We start from the raw sequence: 13,403 nt of genomic DNA on the forward strand, positions 1-13,403 counted from the left end.
TGTGGGATCTTCCCAGACCAGGGCTCGAGCCCGTGTCCCCCGCATTGGCAGGCAGATTCTCAACCACTGCGCCACCAGGGAAGCCCTGAGCCCTCATTTCTGCATGGGAACAATTGGCTGGAGCTGAGTGGCAGCCACCCCCTTTAGAAGGATGTTGATTTGCAATTTGCCGGAGTCCCTGCCATTCCTTATATCCTCCGCAACACTAAGTCAAGTCACTTAAAGTAATAATAGTATGATTGAAACACCAGAATTCTTCATTCGCTGATAGGACCACCTGATATTTGTGGGTCTGTGACCTTTTGTTTAGAAGGCAAGTCTAGGGGCTTTGAAACATACTTGGGTTTGAAATGGGTAAGAGTCTACCAATCTCAAAGGAATTGAATGGAAGATTGAAGGAGAGATTGCATGCTTAGCACAATGCTTGTAACGGCAGCTATTATCAGCATCCACTAACAAGAGAGCACGCAGTAACCCTGTTAGTTTCACACTTCGTCATACTCCCAGCGTCTAGGACCGTGCTTGGCACTAACAGTAACTGTTGAATGAATGAGTGAATGATCGTAGAGCTCAGGGGGGTCTGAAAAGGAAGGTATTCTGATAATATAGTTTCACCGCGACCCCAAAGTGCCGCCTGGAAGACAAGCCTGGCCGAAACGTGCCAGGCTCTGCGATGGCGTTCGAGTGGGCAAGCCGACCGTCGGGGTCCCTCGGGAGCCTGGCGGGGCTGGCTTGCCCAGGATCGGTCAGGGCCATGTCCATCACCTCTTCCAGAGTATGGTAAGGGGGCGTCCTGATTCTTGCACTTTCCCAAGCCCTCCACCATCAGATCAGTCAAGACGGAGTCCCACCCCGGGGCGTCCACCACCCAGCGCTAGCCCAGCGCTAGCCCAGTACTAGCCCAGCGCTAGCCAGCGCTACCCCGCGGCGCCTGGACCTTGCCCACACTAGACATGGCCTCCCTCGGGCTTCACAGAGCAGTACCGCGCCCGGAGCCGCCAGTCATCGCGTCTGGCTGGGGAGGCGGCTCCGTTCCCGGAGTCAAAATGGCGGCCGCAACGGCTTCAGCGCGGGGCGGGGGCGCTGGGAGGCGAGTCACGTGAGCGGCCCAGCTGGGCGGATCTCGCGCGCTCCCGCCCGCCCCGCCGGCCGCGGCTCGCTTGCTAGCTCCGCGGCGCTCTGAGGTGTGTGGGGCGTCGAGCCCCCAGTCCCGGTGAGGCGCGGCGCGGCGGGATGCGGCGGCGGCCGTGGCGGGGACGCGGGCCGGGCGGGCGGACGCGGTGATGAGCGTCGGCGGCCACCGCCATGTCCAAGGTAACGGCGCCCGGGCCCGGGCCGCCGGCGGCGGCAGCGGGCGGGAAGGAGAAGCGCTCTTTCAGCAAGCGGCTGTTCCGGAGCGGCCGCGGGGGCGGTGGCGGCGGCGGCGCTGGGGGCCCCGGGCCGGCCGCGCCCTCTTCGCCCTCGTCGGCGCGCTCGGTGGGTAGCTTCATGAGCCGCGTCCTCAAGACGCTGTCCACGCTCTCGCACCTTAGCTCCGAGGGCGCCGCCCCGGACCGCGGCGGCCTCCGCAGCTGCTTCCCGCCCGGGCCCACGGCCGCGCCCACGCCGCCGCCGTGCCCGCCGCCGCCCGCCTCGCCCGCGCCGCCCGCCTGCGCCGCGGAGCCGGTGCCCGGGGTGGCGGGGCTCCGGAACCACGGCAACACGTGCTTCATGAACGCCACGCTTCAGTGCCTCAGCAACACCGAGCTCTTCGCCGAGTACCTGGCGCTCGGCCAGTACCGGGCGGGGCGGCCCGAGCCCTCGCCTGACCCCGAGCAGCCCGCGGGGCGCGGCGCGCAGGGCCAGGGTGAGGTCACCGAGCAGCTGGCGCACCTGGTGCGGGCCCTCTGGACCCTGGAGTACACCCCGCAGCACAGCCGCGACTTCAAGGTGAGCCCCTGGGGCACCCGCCTGCCCAGAGCTTCCTTCCCCGCTTCCGTCGCGGCCGGAGGACTGATGCTCTGGTTGCCTCAGGAAAGAGGAGCGGGCCGCGAGTCCGGGCAGATGGCGCTGATGGCGAGGGACAGTCATTCACTCATTCATGCATCGCGCATTTGTAAGGGCTTGCTACGTGGCGGGCTCTTTGATGGGTACAGGGGAGGGATGGGACAATGGGCAAGACCGTCTGCCATCCTGGAACTTATATTCTTCGGGTGGTAGTGTTGAGCTTGGGTTCAAATCCTTGTTCTGCCACTTACTAGCGGTGTGACTTCGGGCAGGTTACTCTACCTCTCTGTGCCACAATTTCCTCATCTGGTACCTACCTCATAGGTGGTTGTGAGCTGCTAACAAGTTGATATGTTGGGTTGAGCCCAATGAAGTTACTCACTGTTGACCGTTCTGACTTACAGATTGGCACTTTTATAGGGTTCAACCTGGTATGAAAAATGCTTCCATTGTGTGCAGTGCTATGAATATTTGCTGCCATTATTATTTTTAGTATTAAAAACTTTAACAAGTCAAAGAGGTAGTACCAGACAGTGGTTTGAAGGAAGTAAAACCTGGTGATGTGACCGATGTGCTGGCAGGGTACGTTACATGGGTTAGGATGACTTCTCGGAGGAGGTGATATTCTGAGACTTGAGTAACCACGGGGAGGGCCAGCCTTGAGGAGCTCAGGGGAAAGCGGTTCCCAGGTGTAAGCAAAGTGTGGACACCTGGAGACGGGAAAGAGCCTGGTGTACTTGACCCGCAACGTAGCTCCGGGATGGGCAAACTCTTTCTGTAAAGGGCTGCATAGCAAATGTTTTAGGCTCTGCTGGTCAAGAGGCAAACTCGAGGATATTATGTAGATACTTATATAACAAGAGAAGACACATTTCTACACATTTTTTATTGCCTAAAATAAAAATGTTATAATAATTGAGTACAATATTTTGTAATACAGGTCTACTAATGAGAAGCATGGGACTCTTTTTTTGGAGAGTACAACGTTTAACTTAATTGGAGTTCAAAATTAATGTTCCCTGTTGTCAAACTGATTACAAGTATTCATCTCTCCAAATCGTTCTTAGCTCACAGGCCGTACAGAAACAGTCAGTGGGCTAGCTGTGGCCTTGGGTCCTTGTTGTGAGTACGTGAGAGCTGAGAGCGGAGTGTGAGTGGTGGGCTGGGGCCAGGTGGTGTAGGATCATTTAGGCTGTAGTACTAAGGAAATGAGCTCTTACTCTAAGCAAAAGGGGAAGATGATTTGGGATTGTATAAGGGATACTTCTGGGTGGGAAATGGATATAAATAGAACTAAATAGAATGAAGTCACACAATAAGAAAGTTAATTCCTTTTCTGTTCTCTCTCTGTCCTGATCATGCCCAAGAGAAAGTCTCAGCTTGGTGGTTAGCTTGTCTTTAACACCTCTTGCTCACTCCCCCACCTTTTTTTTTTTTTTAATAGAGAATAAGCTTCAAGTTTAGAGATCTGAATAGGCAACAGTAGCTAGAATTTAATAAGGTTATGTCTTCATTGCATTTGTCTTTACATTTGTCTTCTTTTTTTAAATAAATTTATTTATTTATTTTTGGCTGCGTTGGGTCTTCGTTGCTGCGTGCGGGCTTTCTCTAGTTGCGGCGAGCGGGGGCTCCTCTTCGTTGCGGTGTGTGGGCTTCTCTTGTTGTGGAGCACAGGCTCTAGTTGCACGGGCTTCAGTAGTTGTGGCACGCAGGCTCAGTAGTTATGGCTCGCAGGTTCTAGAGCGCAGGCTCAGTAGTTGTGGCGCATGGGCTTAGTTGCCCCGCAGCATGTGGGATCTTCCCGGACCAGGGCTCGAACCCTTTGCATTGGCAGGCAGATTCTTAACCACTGTGCCACCAGGGAAGCCCTGTCTTCTATTTATGGCAAATGGTACTGGCATTCCATTGGTACTATGAAGTTTCTTTCTAACATACACTTATTTAAGTATGAGTAAATGATTTGATTAAAATATAAATTGGTCAGCTATCTGCGGGAATCAGCTTGGTTGAGGACCTACTGTCTTGCTGAGGAACGACACTGCCAAGGTCTACTCCTCCCCTTTTAATACATTTTACTTACATGTTATTTATATTTATTTATGTTCTACCCTGTTTTTCTCAAAAAGAAAAAAATGGTTGTTGTTTGATCTTGGAAATTTGAATGGAAATACTTGACTGGGATAGGGACTGGAAAAAAAAGAGATTCATGTCAGAGATCTCAAAATAAGAAAGTAGGAGGGAATGGCAGCCAACCAGCTACTGTCGGTCTTTTTCTTTTTGCCTATACGTGCCTGCAGGTAGCCACAGCCGTTGCAGACTTTTCAAGGTCACAGCCTAGTGTTTTAAGTTTGGTTTTCCATTCTTTTCCAAAATGTGAAAATCAATTTCTACAGCATTTTTGTATGTGAACATTTCCATTGCTTTTAAAGAGATTTTTATCCATTAAAAAGCTGTAACAGAATTGGGTCAATAATTCTAGAAAAGCATGCTTTGGCAAAGTTGAACAGATTCTTAGAGGCCTTGTTTTTTTTTCTGAATTTTATTTTATTTATTTTTTTATACAGCAGGTTCTTATTAGTTATCCATTTTATACATATTAGTGTATATATGTCAATCCCAATCTCCCAGTTCATCACACCACCACCCCTACCCTGAGGCCTTGTTTTTAAAAAATGTAATCTTCTGAACCGTTAGTAGATTTCACTTTGCATTCATTCATTCACCTCCCTCTGTTGAAGGTTTATTCAGTCAGTTAGGAATGCATTCAGCACCAGAAAGAAGAAGCCCTAATGATGGTGCCTTAAGCAATAAAGATGTTGAATTAGCTCACCTGTAAGAAGTATGGAGGTAGGTGGTTCTAGGGTGGTGCAGTGGCTTTATGGGCCCAACTAGGACCCAGACCATTTCTGTGTTTCCATTCTGTTGTCCTTAGCTATCAGTGGCCTTTTGTCCTTCATGTTTGTCACCTCAGGGTTTTCTACCCAGTCAAGGCAGGAAGTCATTAGGGAAATAAAAATTCTTCCAGAAGCCCCCTCAACAGGCTTCTGCTGACATCTCATTAACTATAATCATGTCGCTTGACCACCCCGGCTGCCATGGAGGCAGAAAGGTGTGGTATTTGGGTTTTCCTGCCTTCATAGAAAAGATGAGTAAAGGAGGGGATTGCCTTGTAGGCAGCCCGCCAAAGTGCTTCGCCTGCCATGTGCCAGGCACTCTCACGTGGGGAAGACACTGCACCTGCCTGTGAAGCACAAAGGAAGTTGAAGCACCAAGCAAGAGGATGCTGGCACGCCAGTCACCTCGCCCCCCTCACCTGTTGGTGGCACACATTGATATTTGAGGCAGATACTCTTCTCTTGAGCTCACATTCAGCCTCAGAACCCTGTTGAATTCTGGGCTCCGGGCAGCCACTACCAGTTGGCAGAGGAGATAAAACCAATTTGCCATCTTGAGATGATTTGCCTTGAGGTCTCGAAAAGCACTTAGTATGTCTTTGCATGTACTTTTAGCGTCCTAAAACTTCTTTAAGTTACTAACAATTTTGTTTGTAAGATTTTCAATTAGGATTCTAACCACATTGGTTTCAGCTTTAGGAGCTTGCCAGGTAAATGGATTTTTGGTTTTGGATGAGCTAAATGGTTGTTATGGTTGGATTTTCATTTTCCAGAATGAAAGAAGTTGACTGGTCCAATCTTGGTAAGCTTTAAGAAACGTCTCTAGCTGCCGCTTATATCTTTTTCTCTTTTTGTGCAGTCATTTTTCTCCTGCTGTTAGAGTAGTTGTCAACCAGGGCACTTTTGCCTCGCCTACTCCCTCACTTCTGGGGACATTTGGTGATGTCTGGAGACACATACTTGGGTGTCACACCTGGGGTGGGGTGCTACTGGCGACTAGTGGGGAGACTCCAGGTTTGGGGCTAAGTGTCATACAACATGCAGGACAGTATCCCTCAAAAAGGATTATCCAGCCCCAAATGTCAGTAGTGCTGAGGTTAAGAAACTGTTGGAGGAATGTTTTGAACTTCCTTAGTGCAAGTTTTCCTTACTTTCCCAGCCTTTAATGGTTATCTTGTTACTTTTTCTTCTCTGGGTTTGCTGCAGCACTAGAGTAAAGGTTGGACTTTACTGGCAGGATCCTTGGATCACTGTCTTAGTAAAACTATGACAGTAAGTAAATCATTTTGAAACCTGAATGCTCAGTATGCTGTTTTAAGAGGAAATAAGCTTATTGTCCTAACTTTAATAGGATGCTAGCTTGGGTGCTCCAGGTTCGTACAGATGCTTTCGGATTTCTGGTACTCAGTGCCCTTTTGCAGTAAGTGAAAGACGGAAGGTCATCTTTCAAGTAACAAAGATAGGTTTTATAGCAGCAGTTTTCAAACTGTGCTTCCAAAGAACAACTAGAACAGAGTGATCTACTGATAAAAGAAATGTGGGGACTCCTTTCAAATTTGCAGGAAAACAAAAAGTAATTGATGAATCAAATTTTCTCTCCCACATTTTTTTCCTTGAACTTTGGTGCCTGGTGGTGCTTATTTATTAGTGAGAGTTCTTGGGTTACAAAGGGAGTATATGTGTGTAAATGAGTAGTGGCAGACAAGCTAGCAGTCAGGGGCTTTCACTGGCTCAGTTTCACACCTGACTTTGTCATGGACTCATGCTGGGGAGCTCTGATTGTATGCTGCAGACCTATGATAAAAGTTTTCCTCGTTTGTATGAAGCTGTTTAGTACGTTGACATTTCACAGTGGTTCCCAAGAAGTGATCTGATTTTAGGGTGTCCCTCAAATTAATTTGAAAAATAGGAAAAAAAATGAAATTATGTCGGTCACATTCAGATTTGTGATGGTATTAGATAGAAAGTATGTCTCCTCCTGGTCTGTTCTGTTGTCTGTCAAATGCTGTCACTTCTGTTTTAGTGAAGTTCCACATCTTTGAAGGAGAAGGGCGGTGAGAGAATCATCAAATTTTAGACTTGGAAGGAGACTTGGGTGAGATGTGAGTGGTCCTCAGCCTTTCTGGATGAGGAAACTGAGGTTCACCTGCTGGCTAGAGGCTGAGGGAGCAGAACCAGCGTTCTGACCATCCCCCGAGATGCCGATGCACACACTGAGCCCTGGTTCTGAGGTCGTCTTATCAGCACAACCACTGAAGCGACAGGTCTCAACATAAAACATAAACAGTGACGGTGGATGTGCTGAAACATGTAGCATTTTTTTCCTCTAAGTTTGCGGTGCTAAATCGTAGTGAAAATAAGGTCAGCTGCAGCTAGCTTTATATATGTGCTGTTGCTCCTGAGACTTAGGCACTTTTGGAAGACTTCCTTAAAAAATTATTCTTTCAGACCATTTAAATGCATACGTAAACACATCTTTTACATTGATGGGCTTATACTCTCCATAGAGTTCTGTAATTTGCTTTCCCTTATGCCCCTATACTGGACTTGAGAATATATCACGGGTAGCCATAGCTTTCATTGTTTTTTGTTAATACATCCAAGTCCACCTCATTCTTTTTAACAGTTGTATAGAAGCCCACTGATGGGTGTTTTGGTTGTATAAAATTTTTAACCATTATAGCCAATCCTTCAACATATATCAAGTCTCCTTTTCTAAGGAGTGGGTCTTAGCTGTGGCGTTGCTGAGTCAGAGGGAACGTGCATTTACACTGTTGATGCACCTCACCAGACTGCCCAGCAAAAGCCTGTGTAGGACAATACTCTGACCCTTCCATGCTGCATGCTAGGGCCTCGCCGCTGACATGTGCTTCCTCTTTCAAGTGACTGCCCTATTCTTCAGTTTTCAAACTTATTTTCTTTCACGTAGGTCAGTTTTGTTCCTGTAGGTATGCCTATTCTCCACTCTTCTTAAATGTGTATGTCTCTCTTTCCAGACATGTCCGCCTGATGTGTGCAGCTTCTTATCAGGTGGTAAAGGGGACTCATGAGAAAGTGCAAGAAAAGCATTGAAGAGGACTAGTTGGGGAATAAAAATACACAGGACAATTATGGACTCTCATGTTTGCTGACTTAAACCACATTTACTGAGCAATTATTGTGTATAAAGGGACTAGTTTAGGGGAGGGAGTTGGGAATAGAGGATTAAGTATGACGATTATAGGACAAAGTTCTTGCCCTCAGAGAACTTACCAGTTTTATAGGGAAATTTAAAAAAAATTGTATTGACTGGGAAAGTTCAGTGGGAGTTCAGAGAAGGGTGAAATCGTTGTGAGCTGAAGTGTAAGTAGAAGATTCATTCATTCATTGTTGGCAGTTAAGCTTCTACAAATTTATGAATTTATGGAGCTCCTAGCTCCATGCCACGTGCTGTGCTAGTCATTGGGTATATGGGGGTAAACCAAACGGTATGGTAATGTAAAAAAATGGTGCCAGGTCCCATGATCCATTCCTTCTTGGAACTTTTATTGTTACAGGGGAGGCAGATGTTAACAAACACACACTGGTAAATGTGAAATTTAAAATTATTAGAGCTAAGAAGGGAAAGATAAGGTGTATGAGAGAGAATGATGGGTGTGGCCAGGCAGGAGTGATAAAATGTATTCAAAAGGCTCTGCAGGGGGCAGGGCTGGGGGTCCATTTGAAAGTCTGACAGGCCTTTTTCATGGCTTAGAGAGCTAGGAGGGGCGTGGGATAGATGAGGCTGGAAAAGGAGGTCAGGTAGGCAGAGGCGGGTCCTGTAGGACCCCCTTGTAGACCAAGATTAGGGGTTTAGATTTGATTCTGAGAGCAGTGGGGAGCTGTTGCAGGTTTTAAGCAGAGTTCTGGCATGATCTCCTTGAAATGTGAAGTGACCATTCTGAGTCTGAATAGTGACTATAGACTGGAAGCAGGGAGGCCAGTTCGGAGGTTTTGCGAAGGTGGTGGATGGTATGGAGAAGCGGATAGATTTGATATATATCTGGAGGTAGACTCGACAGGACTGGCTAAAGGATTGATTCTGGGGAAGGCACTGAGGCAGAGGGGAGCAGCCAGAATAACGCCCTGGTGTTTGTTTTGAGCAAGAGAGCGATTACTGGTGCTGTGCACTTACTTGAGGAGCAGCAGTTCTGGGGGATGGGGAGTTCAGTTTCACATGTATTAAATAGGACACTCAGGAGATATCTGGTTGGCAGCTGGATAAGGGAATCTGGAGTTCAGAAGATTGGGACTGGCTAGAGATAAAGATATGGGACTCCTTGGTCTATAGGTGGTATTTAAAACTGTGACGTATTGCTTGGAATGGGATTTGAAGATAACTAAGGCTTGGATAGTTACGGGAAAGAGAGATGCCATTCCATATCGTTGGGGAAATATTCTGAGCAAAGGCACAGCCATGGCGCATTGTCTAGGGTTAGAGAGGCCGCTGGGCTGTCTGCTGTGTGGAATTGATTTGCAGAAGTTTTTTTCAGCCTTGGCACTGTTGACATACCTGGCATTATTGGCTAGATGCGTCTTTGCTGTGGGGGGCTGTCCTGGTGTATTAGGATATTGAGCAGGGTCCCTGTCCTCTGCCCACTGGGTGCTGGTGGTACTCCCCTGCACCCACCCCAGTCATGATAATCAAAACTGTCTCCAGACGTTGCCACATGTCCCCTGGGGGGCAAAATTGCGCCTGGTTGAGAACCACTGATTTGGAGAGAAGGGCAAATAAATGTAGATGGCTGAGGAGATGAGAGGGGACAGATTATGGGTGCCCTTGAAAGTCTGTCACAACAATTTAGCCTTGAGGCTGCAATCAGTAGTGATTCAATTGAGGCTTCTTGAGCTGTGCAGACTCTGATTTGATGAAAAAAGATGTTTTAGAAAAATGGTTCTGATGGTGAGCAAAAATGAATCAGATGGAGGGAAAGTAAGTGCGTGGAAAGGGCAATCACAGGTGTGACATGAGGAAAATGGGGAGGAAAGGGTGAATCCAAGAGACATTTTGGAGGACATCGTGACATCATTAAAGAGACTCCAAGAAATGGAGAGGTAAAGGAAACACCGAGGTTTCAGACCTGGGTGATGGAGAAAATAAGGGGATATCTGACAGAGGTGGAGCAGTCCAAAAAGGGCACTAAGGGCAGAGAAGATCATGAATATAATTTGAACTTGTGGGGTTTGGGGGTCATAGGATATCTAAGGAGAGTCTTAATAGTTGGAAATCTGGTGCGATTTAGAACTAGCTGTGTAGACTTGGATTCAGCTGCATAGAGGTGATAATTGAAGCCAGGAGCATTGAGTGTGTAGTCAGAAGCCCAAGGCCAAGCCCTTGGGGGAAACTAAAAATAAGAGGATAGGAGGAGGGAGGGACTTGTTGGACTTGTTAAAGGGGCAGAGAGATAGGCAGAAAACCAGGAAAGCAGAGTCAGGAAACCTGGCTCTTTTAGGTTGACTTCCTGCTCTTAGCCCTGAGTACAGTGTAGAGCTGCAGAAACGTCAGTTTATACCCAGTAAGAGGGGCTTCTGTGGTGGTGCAGTGGTTAAGAATCTGCTTGCCAATGCACGGGACACGGGTTTGAGCCCTGGTCTGGGAAGATCCCACATGCTGTGGAGCAACTAAGCCCGTGCGCCACAACTACTGAGCCTGCGCTCTAGAGCCCGCGAGCCACAACTACTGAAGCCCTTGCGCCTAGAGCCCGTGCTCCGCGACAAGAGAAGCCACTGCAATGAGAAGCCCGTGCACCGCAATGAAGAGTGGCCCCCTCGCTGCAACTAGAGAAGGCCCGCTCACAGCAACGAAGACCCAACGCAGTCAAAAATAAAATAAATAAATAGATAAATAAATTTAAAAAGAATGCTATATACCCATTAAGAATCAAATTCAGGTTGATATATTGTAGTCATGATTCGTTAAGTCTACAGATTTATTGAGCACGTTTTTGTGCTGGTCCTGTGTTGGGAGGCACTGAGCTGTGCCAGGATGAGTGAGATGGTCCGTGCCCTTAAGGAATGCAGGGTCTAGAAGGGAAGTCAGGGGTTAAGAAACAATTGCAGAAGGGTAGGATGAGTGCTGTGACAGAGGTATGTATAGAAGTGCCGTGTAGACCCAAGGGAGGGAAGGGAGGGTTGGGGGGGACTGGAGAGATGATACCTTGGCTGTGTCTGGAAGGATTTGGTCGGAATCCTCTAGGTGGATAAGGGGAGAGGTGGGAAAGGCCCTTCCAGGGCAGAAAACCCATCAAGTGCAAAGGCTTAGAACCTCAAACAACTTGGCTTATTCAGAAAATTTCAAGGTCTGGTGGGGTTGGAGCAGAAGGGTAGGGTGGTGGATGGATTGGGGAGGAGGTCAGTGGTGATGCTTTGGGCAAGGTTAGATCTCTGCCTTTGTTCTTTGTGCCATGTCAGAGAATAGCATCTTGTGAGGGCAGCCACCAAGGAATTTCAGACAGGCTTGTGGTATCATTGTCTTTTTCTTTTATTACTTTTCAAAGAATGATCACTCAGAGGCCAGGGACATTGAGGATGGGGAGGTGATGATGAGAGAGGGCAGGGGCAGAACTGGGGGGTTCAGGGAGAACAGAATATATCTTAGCCTCTTTGAGCCTGGTTACATTTGGGAAACTGAGGCAGCATAAAACTTTTCAGAGGTGCTAAATTCCACTTTAGGCATGTTGTATTTGAGGTCCCATGATAACTCATGGAGGAAAATATTCAGTAGTGTAGGCTAGAGTTTCGGCTAGAGATTTTTATTTGTCATTAAACTCCCCTTCTGAGTTTTTAAAAATATCTTTCAAACCAGCAACATAAACTAGCACTAAATCTGTTATTTTGATTTGATCTAGTTTGGTTCTTTACACATTTGCAGGGGCAGAGCTTCAACTTGAACTCAGGGCAGTGTGACGATAACATTTATGCTCTCACTGTACTCAACACATTGCCTTGACGTGCCATCAGTTTACATTTTTTCCTTTCCACAGACATATATATTTAACATAGTTGCTATTATCCTGGCCAGGCCATTTTGTATTATAATTTTTTTTCATGCAACTTATAAAACATTTTTCCATGTTTCTAAATAGTACTCATAATACTGTTTAATGTTTAATGGTACATATGGTATCATATTGCTAAGTGATAATTTAATCATCCAGTCCTCTTTTATTGGGCAATTTCCCCCATACTCTTTTTTATTATAATGAACATGAATCATGTGTATAGCTTTTTGTTTTGTCATGTTATTTATTTAGGATAAATTTCCAAACATGTTCTCAGAGCATCAGAAGCTTATGGACATCTTTTTGACTTCTTATTACAGAAATTACAATGCTGCTAGTTTGATCATAAACTTCACCCAGCCCAGTGAACGGTGCATGTTGGATACTCACAAACCATTTTTGGAATGAGTTGGATTTTTATAATTTAAATTTGTTATTGTCAGTTTATACATTCTTTTCTCATTTGTCTATTGTCATTTTTTCCAATTTTTTGTTGTGGTAAAATACACATAACATAAAATTTACCCTTTTAGTTACTTTTAAGTACAGCTCAGTGGCATTAAGTACATTCACTGTTGTGCAACCATCAACCACTGTCCATTTCCAGAACTTTTTCATCGTCCCAAACAGGAACTCTGTATGCATTAAGCAATCACTCCCATCTAGTCCCTGGTAACCTGTGTTCTATTTTCTGTCTCTATGAATTTGCCTATTCTAGGTATCCCATATAAGTAGAATTACACAGTACAATACACAAAATCCTTTTGTGTCTGGTTTATGTCATTTAGAATAATGTTTTCAGTATTCATCTGTGTTGTAGTATGTTGCAGAATTTCATTTCTTTTTATGGCGGAATAATATTCCTTTATACTTATGTACTACATTTTGTTTATCCATTCATCTGTTGATGGACAACTGGGTTGTTTCTGCTTTTTGGCTATTGTGAATAATGATGCTATGAACATAGGCATTCAAGTATCTATGTGTGTCCCTGTTTTTAATTCTTTTGGGTCATGTAGTAATTCTGTGTTTAACTTTTTGAGAAACTGTCAAACTTTTCCACAGTGGCTGCACCATTGTACATTCCCACCAGCAATGCATGAGGGTTCCAATTTCTCCACATCCTTGCCAGCACTTGTTATTTTCCATTTTTGTTTTCAAATAATAGCCATCCTAGCTGTGTGTGAAGTGTTAGCTCATTGTGGTTTTGATTTGCATTTCTCTAATGACTAATGATCATTAGTCATTAATGACTTAACTGATGACTTGGACTATCTTTTCAAGTGCTTATTGCCTATTTGTATATCTTCTTTGGAGAAATGTCTATCCAAATACTTTCCTCATTTTTGAATTGGATTTTTTGTTGTTGTTGATGCTGAGTTGTAGAAGTTCTTTATATATTCTGGATATTAATCCTTTATCAGATATATGATTAGCAAGTATTTTCTCCCATTCCGTGGGTTGTTGTTTCACTCTCTTGATAACTGTGATGAAGTCCGATTTG

General features: G+C 46.0%; 1 protein-coding gene across 1 annotated transcript in view; it reads left to right on the forward strand.

Annotated features, from left to right (window-relative positions):
* The first annotated feature begins 1,139 nt into the window (after positions 1 to 1,139).
* Positions 1,140 to 13,403, forward strand: part of USP31 (ubiquitin specific peptidase 31) — a 75,101-nt gene continuing 62,837 nt past the window's right edge. The window contains exon 1 of the mRNA XM_028162814.2: positions 1,140 to 1,929. Within this exon, the coding sequence (XP_028018615.2) occupies positions 1,306 to 1,929 (624 nt within the window). The 5' untranslated portion in view covers positions 1,140 to 1,305. The remainder of the gene's footprint in view (positions 1,930 to 13,403) is intronic.

Source organism: Balaenoptera acutorostrata, chromosome 15, assembly GCF_949987535.1.
Source record: "Balaenoptera acutorostrata chromosome 15, mBalAcu1.1, whole genome shotgun sequence".
Lineage (NCBI taxonomy): Eukaryota > Metazoa > Chordata > Mammalia > Artiodactyla > Balaenopteridae > Balaenoptera > Balaenoptera acutorostrata.